Source organism: Monodelphis domestica, chromosome 2 (assembly GCF_027887165.1).
Source record: "Monodelphis domestica isolate mMonDom1 chromosome 2, mMonDom1.pri, whole genome shotgun sequence".
Lineage (NCBI taxonomy): Eukaryota > Metazoa > Chordata > Mammalia > Didelphimorphia > Didelphidae > Monodelphis > Monodelphis domestica.
The window spans coordinates 523,672,884-523,687,483 of record NC_077228.1 but is presented as its reverse complement, the minus strand read 5'-3'; the positions used below and the strand labels follow the sequence as shown (position 1 = coordinate 523,687,483).

The 14,600-nt window shown below is 48.3% G+C and overlaps 1 protein-coding gene across 4 annotated transcripts in view; it reads right to left on the bottom strand.

Moving 5' to 3' along the window:
- Positions 1–14,148, bottom strand: part of DTX2 (deltex E3 ubiquitin ligase 2) — a 46,943-nt gene extending 32,795 nt beyond the window's left edge. For 2 of the 4 annotated variants that reach the window (XM_007485983.3, XM_056819798.1), the window contains exons 1-2: positions 13,940–14,140; positions 3,176–3,515 (exon numbers count right to left, since the gene is read on the bottom strand). In XM_007485983.3, coding sequence (XP_007486045.1) covers positions 3,176–3,425 — 250 coding nt within the window. In that variant the 5' untranslated portion in view covers positions 3,426–3,515; positions 13,940–14,140. Of the gene's footprint in view, positions 1–3,175; positions 3,516–13,939 lie in introns of all 4 variants that reach the window. The other 2 variants (XM_007485984.3, XM_007485982.3) reach the window with 2 other exon arrangements.
- Between the last annotated feature and the right edge of the window lie 452 nt (positions 14,149–14,600).

The following is a 14,600-nucleotide window of genomic DNA, read 5'->3' as shown; positions in this document are numbered from 1 at the left end:
GTGGATTGAGAGCCAGGCCTAGAGACGGGAGGTCCTAGGTTCAAATTTGGCCTCAGACACTTCCTAGCTGTGTGACCCTGGGCAAGTCACTTGACCCCCATTGCCTACCCTTGCCACTCTTCTGCCTTGGAGCCAATACACAGTATTGACTCCAAGACGGAAGGTAAGGGTTTAAAAAAAAAAAAAACTCCTTCTCCACCCATCTAAAGGTTATTTAGCAAGGACAGTTCCTATGTTGCCAGGAAAACCTGTCCTCATCCCCTATCCTGCTTATACCACTAACTGAGAAAAGGTGAAGGGAGCCAGATACTCCAGAAACAGGCCTTACTCCCTCCTCCTCACTGGAGCTACCCCAACAAATAGAGCTTCCGCCTTCTTGACAACACTGATTTTCCATTCTAGGCAGTCTGAATGATGCCAAGTCTTCAGAAAATATAGATGTTGGCAGAAGAGAGATGCAACAGTACAAAAATCAACTGGAAAGATTATGTCCAATACTGGTTTCATCATCTATAGGTATAGGGAGGAAGGCCTCAGAATAAAGTGCCTCCCAATCAAAGACAAGCCAAACCCTTAAGCCATTAAATAAGAGAATGAAGGCTGGCATATTTACTGAAATGAACCAAATTAACAGCCCCAAAGGGAAAGAAAAATTATCATCCCTTGAAGTATCCCACAAAAATTTAAAGTAAGAGCTAAAAGAACTACCATAGCCAATCCCTACAGTCTAATTCGTGGGGCTCCTTTCATGTTCAAGGGATTATATAAAGTATTAATTTTATTTTATCTTTAAACTTTTACTTTGAATCTTAGTAAAAACGCTAAGACAGAAGGGCAAGGACTAGGTAATTAGGGTTAAAAGTCACACAATTAGGAAGTGCCTGAGGCTACATTTGAACTTAGGTCCTCCTGATTCCTCCTGCTCTCTACCTACCATGCCACCTAGTTGCATCCCTTGCAATGCCTCTTTTAAGCATTAATTTTCAAAATGTTTTTCATTTCACTTGAATTAATCAGTGAGGGAACATATGACTGTACAGTGCTGCCTCGACTGGTCCCTAGTAAGCCCCTATGAAATCCACAGATAAAGGGGATCTTTGAAGTAGCTCAGACAGGCTCTCCTCTGGGAAGGAAGAAGTTAAAACAATTATTAAGTGGTGTATCAGGCATCAAAGTTCAGCACTTCAAACAAGCCAGAATGGCAAGCCCAAGTTAAGCCCCATACACAGTTGCTAGGGATAAAAAGAGGACTCCAGAATATACTAGAGGTGCTTTCTAGAGTTCCAGGTAGCTGTAGAACATGGAAAGAGGCCCAAGCAAGAGAAGGGAGGAAAGGGAAAAGCTAAGCATTGCGATGCTCACCAGGGTATCAGACACTGGCGCATATGCCATATACTAAAGCTGCAGGGCAAGGTCTACTCTACAGCCAGAGAAGGACATAAATGCCATAGGGATCTGTCTAAAAGAGAAGGCAAGATCACATTCATCAGAGACCTATGAAACTCTGAATGTAGACAAAGATGGGAGCGGCGATAGCAGGAAGCTTCAAGGTTTTCTTCACATCTACCGATGACCAAAAATGGGAGGAATCAGATGAAAAGGAAAGAGCTAGAAGAATGGATTATTTATTAGTCAATGGGTCGAGGAATGGATAAACAAACAGCCCAGGAGAAGAGCTGTCCCTGCCGCCCGGTCGGTCACTGGAGTTAATCTGTCCTGGCCAGAGCCCTCAGAGCTCAAGCTCTGACTGCAGCTGTCACTGATCTGTAGGGATGCTGCTTCTACAACTTAAAACCCTGGTTTCCTGTTATTCACAGTAGTTTCCTTTAGAGAGACCAGAATGGAGTGAGGGCAGAGAAGAAGCTACCCTTTGAAAATAGAGCAAACAGAACGCTGCCTGGGGAGAATTCTCATCCATTCAGATTCCAGCAAGAACAGACTGGAGGTTTGTCAGTAGCCTGCTGTTCAGTAGCAACACATCTGATCCAGTCCCACACAAAGAAATTCCAGTAGGATGGCCAACTACAACAGGCTAAGAAATGTAGCCTGTGCCTCAATTTCCTCACCTGTCAATGAGGATAACGTGCACTGCCGACCTCAAAGAGCTGTGATAAGGAAGTGAAGCAAAGAGAAACTCTAAAGCCAGAACTGGCCAAGTGGAGAAAAGGATAAACAGAGGAAGACCTAGTGTCTGCCAGAAACAGATGTAATTTCCAGGCTCTGCTAGAGTCCACCCTTGGAGGAATGGCTGATTCTTGGCTCCTACATATGGAGTGTGAAAGTGTCTCTAACTCCACTGGACAGCAGAATGAACCAGATGGCCCACTGAGTCCTGGGAACTGATTGAAAATGCTCTCCCAAGTCTTCAGTCTTGAAGCTGAATGCCTACAATTTGGTTCTGAGAATTTTGCCTGCCTAAAAATATCCACAAAAACATCATTTGAAAAACCACTGAAAACTGACCGCCAAGCTAGGGCCCCAGCAAATACAACTATCTTCTGAGATCACCAGAGAGAGAAAAATTCAAGGGCTGGGACTATGGAGGGGGAAAACGTACTTGGTCCAGTGTTTGAGACAGGGGAGCCAGACAGACAAAGCTGGCACCATCCAAAGGAAGTTCATTCTTTTTTTTTAACCCTTACCTTCTGATTAGAATCAATACAATGTATGGGTTCCAAGGCAGAAGAGCTATAAGGGCTAGGCAATGGGGGTCAAGTGACTTGCCCAGGATCACACACGGCTAGAAAGCTCTGAGACCACATCTGGACCCAGGATCTCTCATCTCTAGGCCTCGCCTCAATCCCTAGAGCTACCTAGCTGCCTCCTAGGATGATCATTGCCATCTCCTGTATATGTATCAGTCTGAAGCCTGCTTAAGGGTACAAGTGTTTATCAGGCCCTAGCTGTGTGCCATTCACGTTCTGGATGCCTGATTTCTTAGAGGTGCAGGCTTGGAGCGGGGTCAGTGACAATGGCCCATTCCCGTCAAACTTCTAAATCCTCTGACCGTTGAGACAGACAGAAGTTCTTTTACTACTTTAGCCCCAGTGCAAAACGACTAGACAGCTGCATCTTGGTAGTTCTAAAGCCTTGAAAATGGAACATTTCAGGACAGAGTAATCTCCTTGCTTCCTTCCAACTCCCCACCCCGACAGTCCAAGAGGAAATGTCTCACCTGTGTCCTGGCGAAACTGGGTCCAGCTGGGGAGGTCGATGATGTAAGGGGCCAGCGTGGGGTCGGCTTGGCCCAAGGGAATACTGCTAGACAAACTTCCCAGTCCAAATCGCTGGCCCTTTTGGTTCATAAACTGCTGCTCTATGTAGTTACATACATTGGCACTGTAGGGGTGCCACGTGCCAAGCTCGTCTTGCCATTCCCACACAGCCACCACCATAGGGCTGGGGTACGGTGCAGCCACGGCCATCTTCTAGGGTGCCTGGCTTTGCAGAATTCCTTCAAGCTACACTGGTTGGGGGGCTTCTCTGAAGCTCATCGCTCGTCACTTCCCTCAGACCTGAAAAGTGGAATGACAGAGCAGTTATTGCCAACAAGAATGACCCCATCTTGTGTGAAACCGATGCCTCTCAGAGACAGAGCAGAAGTCATCACAAGGTGGTGGAAGGTGGCAGCAAATCACTCCTGCTACAATCCTGAGATTGTACCTCACAAGGCAAAGGAGCCCCTGGACAACAAGAGCTGCTGGGAAAATCAGGACGAAATTTAAAAGAAAAAGGTTAGACAATCTTGCCCCATTTGCCCCAATGAGCACCAAATGGATAAGCAATCTAAATATAAAAGATCACTGCATAAAAAAGGGAATGGAAAGTGGCACCTTTCACAACTGGGACTGACTGTAAATGCAAAAAAAAAGGGGGGGGGGGATTTTTGATGACAGAAAATTTAAAAAGCTGTTACATAACAGAAAATCAGTACCGAAAGGAGAACAAAGTTCCAAAATCCAAGAGGTAGAGAATCAGTATAAATGTTTAAGAACAAGAGCCAGGCCCACCAGAAACAACCAGAGGTTATGAGCAGCTTTCACAAGGAGACTTACAACTCAACAGCCATACCAAAAAATGCTCCAAATCATTAATTAAGAAAAACGCAAATCAAAAAACTGGCAGTTTCACTTGATAGCCATGATCAGATTGCTAGAGTGAACAAAAGGCAGGAAAAAAGGGTCATGGGGTCTGTGGGAAGCCTGGCAGCCAGCGGCTCTCCATGGATTGTGAAGTGGTCCAGTTCTTCTGGAAACAAATGTAAAACTATTCTCGAAATATCAGAAACCTGTACATACCCTCCCACCGAGAGATACAACTACAGGAGAGCAAAGATAAAAAAACCATACAACTGCCACCAACCAATCCCAACTCAAAACACTGCAGGTAAAGTCTGGCTCTCTCTTCCTGGTGAAGAGGTGGCGTGTTCCACACACACGGTCAGTCCCAGCACTGGCTTGCCTTATTGAGGCCTCTGCGGTGACTCCACCATCCTTAGTCCAGGGCCTTATTGCCTCACTTGGACTATTTGTCACGGCCTCCCAGGCTGCTTGGTCTCCATTCATCCTGCGTGCTGTGGTCAGTGATTTCCCCAAACCCCAGATATGACTGTGGCACTCCCTCTTACCCCCTAGAATCGAATACAAACATCTCTTTGGGGCATTTAAAGCCTTCCTGTAGCTCATGATTTAGCCAAACCTGTCCTCCTGCTGTTCCCCTGTGTGGGGAGGCTACTCCTCTATCTACCATCTCCAAGCCTTTGTACAGGCTGTCCTCTAGGCCTACAAAGTACTCCCTCCTCCTCCTCCTCATCTCTCATCTATTTGAACATTTGTTTCCTTCCAAACTCAGCTTAAGCCCACGTTCTGGTGCCTCTCTCCCTGTCCTCAAATCATCGTGGATTATTTTGCAGAGATTCCAGGAGACCACCTCCCCCAGTAGACCGTAAGCCCCTCTAGGGTAAGGGCTATTCCGTTTTTGTCTTTGTAGCAGTAGCAATTAGTCCACAGTGCCTGGCTTGCAGTAGGCATTTCATAAACGCTTGTGGACTCACCGCTTTGTTATGGGAGTAAGAGTTGGTAGAGTCACCAGGAATAAGGATGGGTAAAGTCACAGCAATGTAAGAAAACAAAAACTTGTTAAACAAAAGAAAAGTTACTTAAAAAAAAAAGGAATGGTAAAAAAAACACCAAAAAAAGAGTAGTGTGCATATTGAGAGAAGTGATGCATAAGGAGAATCGCGGGCTCATAGACTGAGCTCTAAAGGCCCTGGAGATCAACTAAAGCAACTCCTTCATTTTACAGAGGAAACTGCGGTGTCAGGGCAGCTAGGTAGCATGAGAAGAACTGGGTTCGAATCTGACCTCAGATATTTCCTAGGTGTGTGACCCTGGGCAACCCCATTTGCCTTGCCTTCGCTCTTCTGTCTTGAGAGTTGTCACTAGGACAGACTGTTTTAAAAAGCACTTTTGGGGTCTTGGTCAAAGTTCCACAAGTCGTAAAGTGACAAGGCAGACTGTCAGTGATGGCACCCCGACTCCAACGGTGACTAGATGAGGACCTGGGAAGTCATCGGATCTCTCTAAGCTTGGTTTCCCTGTGTGTAAATAGTGCCGACGACCCCCGCAGGAGCTAGCTCAGAGGCAGTGCCAGACTCAGGAATGAGGCCCCCCCACCTGCTGGAAGGGCATTCCTACTGCCGCCATTCTGTGCTTTCCAAGCAAACAGTTTAACAACCTCAGAGGGGGTGAAGGAGGCAGCTTAGAGTTCGCTTCTCAGTGCCCTTAAAACGGGCACTTCACAGGGAACAGGCCCAGCCTACACTGAGCTCAGAGCGGAGTACTGGAAAGGGAAGCAAAGGGGACGCGTGAAGGTGAAGATGGGGGCGTAACATGCCAGGCACATTAGCATTTGGGAGTATGTTGTATGATATTACACCACCAGACCCGCGGTCAGAACTCTAGATGTTAAAGGGACAGTCCTGGCTTCCTGGCGTGGGCGGGGCTGGGAGCAAGGTCACTGACAGAGCTTTTGGATCGGGGTGTTGAGGCTGGGGCTTGGATCAAACTCCACCTCTTGGATGCTGTCATTCAACCAATGCACAAACCCACGGCGTGATTCGCACCAAGGAGCTGACTCCCTCCTTTTCCAGCACCGCAGTCAGACTCTTGTCTATAGGGGTATCGAGGGTTGGTACCCCCCACTTGTCCTCTCATTCCTACCCCCATGTGTTTCTACTTCTGTCTCTGAGCCATTATTATTCTCCCAGTTCCTCAGCCCCCTCTTTCCACCTCAGGTTATTCCCACAGACAGATGTTACAGGACTCCCGTGGGGGGTCGCTGTATCTCCCGTCTGGGTCTCTATAGGGGGCTTCACAGGGTCAACCCACGCGTCAGCGGCTCCCCAGGAGATCCATACTCTAGAGCTCAGAGTGGGTGACTGCATTCAACACCAGCTTGTTAGGTGAGGAAGAGGGCCCTGCTGGCTCCCAATCCAGGACGTAGACAACATTTACACCCCGCCCCCATCAGGCCTGGGGATCGGGCCCTTCTATGCCAGCCCCGAAGGCCGCCCCGAGGGGCCCTTGCTTACGGGTCTGGAATTAGACAGCGCCTTAACTCATCCAAGGATAAAGCCTGGCATCTGGATCAGTTCAGCACCCCGAGGCGAGGCTCAGATCGGCTCCTTGAGGGACAGAATCCCTGCCCATACTGACCAACAGCTAACAGGGCCCCTGGCTGCACTGAATCATCCCGGACTCTGGGAACCTCCCGTTTTCCTGGGGATGATTCAGAATTAGAGACCAGCAAGCACCTGGCAGCTCGGCGATGCTTTCACACATACACGCAATGCTGTGAGAGGTCAGGCATGACGCCCATTTTACAGAGGAGGCCACACGCTGAGGGCTGCCCAAAGGGCACAGGCTAGGCCGGGGCAGGATGGGGTCTTGGGCTTTTCCTATCCACTGCCATGGCAAGCGTTAAGAGGCTGCCTGAAGGGAGGGTGAGTCGAGCCCGAGGTCGGAGATACTGGGCTCCCTCTGGGGGCTCCTGAACATCCCGAGGGCCTACTGACTGCACGCCCTCTCAGGGCGGGAGGGTCATGCCGACGTTCTGGTTGAAACGGGCTCCTTTCTGCGGGATTTACTGAGCTCCTGCTAGGAGCCAGGCTCTGCCCTAGGCAGAGGAGCTGCAAAGACAAAAAACCAAAACGTGCCTGTCCTCGAGAAACTTCCATGCTGCAGGGTCAGCTGCCTATTGACAAGGGATAAAAACAGCCTCGAGTCTATCGATGGTCCAAGGTCACCTGGTGCGTATTCTTCACTTATGGATATGCCAAACCATGTCCAGGAAGAAACTCTCCAAATGAGCAGGTGCTGCCCTTAAAATGGGCCTGGCACTACAGGGCACCATTGACAGAGGACAGGCCCAGCCTAGCCCCTGAAGTCAAGCTGAGAACTTGGAAAGGGAAGGAAAGGAGGCCTGAAACGCAAAGCCTTCATAGTTTCCCAAAACAATTATCAGAAGCAGAGAGAGGCAGGCAGAGATGGAGGGAGAGGATGGGGTGAAAGAGGGAGGTAGAGAGGGAAAGAGACAAGAAGAGAGAGGAAGGGAGGGAGGGAAGGAAGCGCATTAGATCCCCAGATACATGAGAAGCCCCAAGAATGGCTGTGCAGAGACTTCTTAAGTTGTCAGATCAGAAACACCTGCTCATATTCTATTTGAATGAATGAATTACTCTGATTACTGGAATACTACCAACATGAATCATATACTCCCTCTCCCGTTAACTTCAGAGATCATTCAATATCATTTCAAAAGCCCCTGGTCATAGGAATTGTTGTTTTTCAAAGGAGAAAACAATTCTGAGAAAAAGGGAAAATGAGAGCAAGGGCCCAGGACTCCTTGTTTCCACTATTACTGGATTCATTTTCAAAGCTTCTCAGAAACAGGCCTCTGGAGCACACAGATATTGTATAGCTTCCATTCTACCTGAAAGGTACTTTCATTAAAAAATGGACAACTGTAGCAAAGCCTTCACGTTCTCACGTGTCACATAAAAATGAGCAAGGAACCATCACATCAATGGGGGTCGTGTTGGAGAATAAGCATGCCGATACCATGCTGTTCTTCAAAACAATCAGAGAAAGTGAATCTAACAAAAAGCACCGGGGCAATGACAATGACAAAACCATCACCTCTCCCCAACATATGGGAACCCCACTGCAGGGCTCAGAAGCCTGGTGTACTGAGCACTTCAGTCTTCCACTGAGCTTCCATACTCAGTCCATGTTCTATCTTTAAAGGACTTGGAAGAATGGTTGGACACCAACTTCCATCTTGCACAGACCACCTCACCCGATGGAAGCTAGAGCTCTAGTCCTGGCTGTGTAACCTCAGGCTCAATTACCAAATTTCCGTGATCTCAGTTTCCTAATCTGTAAAATGAAGGAGCTGGCCTAGATCCATGATGGTGAAAGCATGGCACATGTGTCCCTGAGGCACAGAGGGGGCTACTCCGTTCCCCCTCTCCACCACACCTAAGGACATTTGTTCCATGCCCTGTCCCTCTGTCTGTCTGACCAATGTGAGCACTTCCTTCTCCTCTCCCTAGGGCAGGGGGGTAGGGGGACATGCCTCTCACAGGTGGCTTGAAGGTGTAGTTTGAACACACACTCTCTAAAAGGTTCGCCAACACTGGCCTACATGGTCTCTAAAGTCCTTCCAGCTTTACTGCTCTAAGATGCTATAAGGTTCTATAAATATTTAAGAACACACCATCTTAAGACTAGAAAGATCTTTGGACTAGAGATCATCTATTTTAAACCATTTTTTTGGATGAACAAATGGAGGTTACTTCTAAAATTCTCCTAAGCGAGTTAGTAATGAACCCAGACTTTGTGCCTCCCAGGCCAAATCTCTTTCCACTGATGAAAACTGATCAACAACCTCATCCCCATGGATGACTATCATGGCTCATCTCTGCCTTGCATAACTCAAGCCCATGCCCTTCCATATATCCTCCATGGCCTAAATCAAGAGGTCTTCCTCTGGGTGCATTCTATGACAGCAATTGGAATATCCATCAGTTACTACTCACTGTTACATCTTACACATCATAGATGATGTCTCTTACATCATTCTTTTTTTTAATTTTATTTTAAACCTTTACCTTCCATCTTGGAACCAATACTCTGTATTGGTTCCAAGGTAGAAGAGCGGTAAGGGCTAGGCAATGGGGGTCAAGTAACTTGCCCAGGGTCACACAGCTGGGAAGTATCTGAGGCCAGATTTGAACCCAGGACCTCCCGTCTCTAGGCCTGGCTTTCAATCCACTGAGCTACCCAACTGGCCCCTCTTTCATCATTCTTGAAGGCACATAGCTGCTAAGAGGCCACAATGTTACCCCGTTTCACATCATTATATTCCCTTTTTTTTTTTACACACAATCATTCTAATTCACTCCCTCTATTTCCTAGACTAGACTCTTTTTAGCCCTTTGAGGTGTCTACATACTTCTTGGAGGATGAAATCTGTAATCTGACACAGCTTGAGCAAGGACCTCCTTGCTGTGGTGTATGAAGAGAGTATGGCCCTTCAAGATATCTTTGAGACAGTGGACATTCAAAGTTATGTTTGTCGAACCTACTGAGTTACACAAGGAAGTAATTTGTAGTGGTAAAACCACATGTTTGAACACTTTGCAGTGTTTCCAGAAGAAAACTCTCTTTAAAAATATGCTAGCAATCACCAGTTAGGATGTATGTTGGCCCAGCAATAATGGCATTGGAAACACTGTCAAAAATTACTCCGAACCTTCTCTCGCATAGGAGCTTCAAAAGGCAAGCCAATGACTTAAATCAGATCGTTCAGCACAGCAGAGATGGGCCAGTTGCCCATGCCATGCATATAATCCTGGGAAATGGGAGGAAAGGGCTTAATCTTGGTGTCAAGGAACAGGCTCTAGAAAAGAATCTAGCTGTTGCCACCCTGGCACTCCTTGGCTTCCTGAAGGAGAGTGAAACTAACAGACTTGTCCATTGTCCACTGCTCCTTCCCCTGAAAGGGGCAGCCCCAGGATGAGACTATCTTCAGGATACTTGGCTGTCAGAATTGTAAGTATTTTGTGATTTGTGCCTGGGATGTCTCCAGACCAAGTCAGTTCTCAGGAGATCGGGCAAAGAAACATTGCAGGAGCTCCAAGAAACTTTAAAAGACAATTGAGTGTAGGAGTTCTTAACCTCTTTTTGTGTCATGGTCCCCTTAGGCAGGCTGCTGAGGTTTGTGGACCAAGAGAATAATGTTTGTAAATGCATAAGATACTGGGATGTTAAAGGAAACCAATTATAGTAAAATAAAAATTTCCTATTCAAGACCACAGATAGCCTGAAATCTATCCAGAGTCCCAAGTGTGAATTTTATACCAGATCGAGTGTAATCACATGGCAAAAGAGGGAAGCCCTTCATTACTAATAGAGCTGAACCAGAATGCCCAGCCCTGTTCTTGACCTAAATGACCTCTCTATTCCACTTTAAGGATTAACAAGCCCACTGGGCATTGGTCTCTAAGACTGCATAGGGCACAAAGCCCCAAATGCCTCACTGCAACTCAGGCGCCGGAGCCCAACTTTCTCCTTGTTCACTATTTCAAGGATATGTGATTTGGGTGGAGGTGCTGGCGCTGGGCCATGACCCCTCTATGAGTTGGCAGATGGCTTCTGAGACTGAGAAACTCATCACCCTGAGGTCAGTCTGGCAGTGTCTCCCAACATAGCAAGGCTGGGCTCTGGACACCAGATATCCAGTGTGGGCAAATTCTCAAAGCTTTTCCAGCTTATCTTCTGTTGGCACAGTCTTTGAGAGCCCAGGGGGGCCCTGGTGACATTAGGAGGAATCAGAAAGGATTTAATGGAGAAGCAAAGAACTTTCTTCCAAATCATGGAAAGCCCAGAATCTTCTGTCTTCTGATTGACAACCTGGTTTCTCAACCCAAGTTTCACCATCAAGACAATCACCAGGCTTCAGCCTTGCCAGTCACATGCTGAGCCACTCAGGAGCCAAGACAGGACCCAGTAAGATTAAAGGCAACTCAACGGGATACAATCCGCCACCAGAATGATTACATAAGGAAATCCAACAGTGTAGCCTCTGGGCCCCACCAGGTGGCTTCAGGAGACTTCTTCTCTACTGCCCAGCATTAAGAGATGCTTTGTTTTAAAGGGTACCAAAGCTACTGAAAGAAAAAGAATACATCCTAGCATTTAAAAACCAAAAGAAAACAAGTTTTCCTTCCAGACTTTCAGGACAAGTGTCTCTCCCTTGAGAGAGCCTGGCTCCATGTAGGATAAGAGTAAAGGTAATCCCATGAAGACTGGTTCGACAACACAAGCAGCTGGCAGAAAGCCACCTTCATTTATATAGGCCCCCTCCTCCTCCCAATCTTCTTTGTCAGAGCCACTTCAGGAAGGTAGGGGGAAAAAATCAAGTGTCCTATCTGTCCTGGCCTTTATTCTCCAGAGAACTGGCACAGGCAACGATGGGGACACTGGAGGAAACTCCTGGTTTGATTTGCATTTTGATATAAAACATGAGCAACAGAAACCAGGCCAATCTCAAAGGCTTGCTGACTCAGCCCCACAAATTCCAAGGCCCATCTGTGTCTGTCTGCCAGCCAATGACAAGGGAGATCAGATTTTAATTTAAAAACAGCAGTGATGGAAAAGGAAAGCCCAGCTGTTGAATGGGCTCCCTGCAGCTGGGGTGCTAGCAGCATGGGCAGATTTGTTTCCAAAGTCCAGTGGATCACATATGAGGTACAGCATCCCTCCAGGCAGCCACAAGGCGAGAACACCACAAGTTCCCCACTTAGGCCTTGGATCTCAGCACCTATATCGAACCTCCTTTCCCCATGTGTCAGATGGGAAAAGACATGATACCTCAGCAAAAGAAAGAAGCTCAGATCCTCACTATTAAGCCATCAGGAATAATACTAGAGTTGGATGGCAAGTAGAGGCATTAGGACAGACTCACCCTGCTGTTTTTTCTTAAAGAAAAGGTCCAGGAAACTTGGATCTTGCCACTACTGCATGAGTTGGTGGATGGTGCAGGTTTGATGGGAAGGACTATTTCTCCCCAAAAAACATTGGTGGGGTGGGGGGCTCCTAGTGAGATATTTGGGAGCTTTATATGTATTTGTTCATGGGCTTTTAAAGTTTTTTTTTTTTAACTTATTTTTCTGCCTTAGTAACAACTCTAAGGTGGAAGGGCAAGGGGTTAGGTGACTTACTCAGGGTCACCCGGTTACAAAGTGTCTGAGGCCAAATTTGAACCCAGGCCCTCCTAATTCTAGGCCTGAGTCTCTATCCACTGTACCACCTAGCTGCCCCTGTAGAAATCCTTTTTGAGTTTATGCATTTTCTGTGTAATTACAGCTGTCCCATACCCAATATACTTTTAGGGCAGGGAAAGGAAAGGAATATGAATTCATTCAGCACCAACTATGTGCCAGGCATTGTGCTAAACCCTTTACAAATTTGATCTCTACAATAATCCTGGAAGGTAGGTGCTATTATTATTATTTAAGCTCTTACCTTCTGTCTTAGAATGGATATTAAGTATCAGTTCCAATTGGGGTTAAGCAACTTGCCCAGGGTCACACACACAGCTAGAAAGGATATGAGGCCTTAATTGAACCCAAGACCTTCAGGCCTGGCTCTCTATCCACTAAGCCACCGAACTGCCCTTAGTTGGGTGCTATTATTATCCCTACTTTATAGTAAAGGAAGGAAGAAGCTAAGTGACCCAGGATTTCTTGGGTCTCCAACTCCAGGCCTAACACACTATCCACAGTACCACCTAGCATGCTGCCTTTAAGACACCGAGTGAAGGAAGGCTAGGTGGCACAATGGTTGGAGAGCCAGGCCTAAAGTCAGGAAGACCTGGGTTCACAACTGGCCTCAGACACTTCCCAGCTGTATGACCCTGGGCAAGTCACCTAACCCCCATTGCCTAGCCCTTACCGCTCTTCTGCCTTGGCACCAATACACAGTATTGACTCCAAGATGGAAGGTGAGGGTTAAAAAAATTCACCCTGCTGAGATCAACTTGGTCTGTGTGAGCCTGGCTAGACCCCAAATGGCTGTCGTTATTCTGTATGTATTTTGCATTGGCTAATATTTACACGTGTTGTTTACCCCATTAAAATGTAAGCTCCTTGAAGGCAAGGGCCCCTTTCATCTTTCCTTTCCTTTGTATTCCCAGCTGGCATCCTCGGCGCTTAGGCGCTTAATAAACATTGTCCGATTGGAAAATGCACAAATCTGTGAGCTGTATACAATCGGTTACACTCGAGCAAGGGAAGTCCGGCCACGCCGACCAAAGAGAGGGTCAAAAAAGGGAAACAACACAAAAGCTGAAGTTCCAGAAGCCTTAGCAGATCCAGGGCTTCTTTGCCCCAGTCCGAATCCCTCCCCGGGGAGGAGAGATCGCGAGATGACTCACAAGGCTCCCCGAGTCCCACAACTGCCCAGCAGTGACCCAGGAACTCTGACCCGGGCCGGCCATCTCCCCCGCGAGTCACTCTTCTCTGGCCTCAGCAGCACCACTTTGGGGACCGGGAGAGGAACCCCCAGTCGTCTGACGAGCCCCAAATCCTGTTCCCTCCCACAGCTCCCCAGCCTCAGGCCCCCTTGGTGCCCCGCCCCCTCCCCCAGCCCTTTCTCCGCCCCCCCTCCCCAGTACCTCTCCCACCCCTCTCCCCCACTGCCCCGCCCCCTCCACAATCCTCTCTTTCTAGGCTCCCCTCCTTGCCTCCCCCCAAGCTGCCTCTCCCCACCTCTCCCCCTCGCTGCCCTCTCCCTCAATACTCACACCCCTTCCCCACCCTGCCCCCGCCCCCGGGACAGGGCCTTTTCCTCCCGCGCCCTGGGAGCTTTCTTACCGGGGCTCGAGGTTGCTCCGGGGCCCCTGGGCTTCAGGCGGCCGAGCCGACAGCAAAGGCCAGGCCGGTCCAGGCTGAGCTCTGCTCCAAGGCCGGACCGAGGGACAGGAACGACAGACAGAGCGAGGGGAGGCAACCACACTGAAACTCCGGCGTCGCCTCTCCGCAAGCTCCTCAACGCGCATGCCCCTGCGCGTGACCTCCTGGGAATTGTAGTTTCGAGGGCGGGGCCAGCGCCGCCTCTCACCTGTTTGGACTCTTCCGGGGCAAGGAGAAGTCCCTATTGCGCGTGCGCGCTCCAGGCTCTCGTTCGAGAAGGTGGAGCTAATTCACGGGTGGTAGGACCTGGGAAGGCGGGGCTGAGAAACAGAAACCGGAAACCAGGCTGGGAATGCACGTGGTGCCTGGAGGCTGGATCTTGGGCTTCGAGTCCCCTCGGTGTACAACTGTCTTTTTGGCTACTTCTCTAAACCCTTTATAACCCAGCTTCTGATTTTGTCATCTCACTGAATCTGTCCTCCAGAGTTACCTGTGGTCTCCCTTTCTATTAAACCCTTACCTTCTGTCTTAGAATCAATACTAAGTATGGGTTCTAATGCAGAAGAGAGGAAAGGGCTAGACCATGGGACTTAAGTGACTTGTCCAGGGTCACACAGCTGGG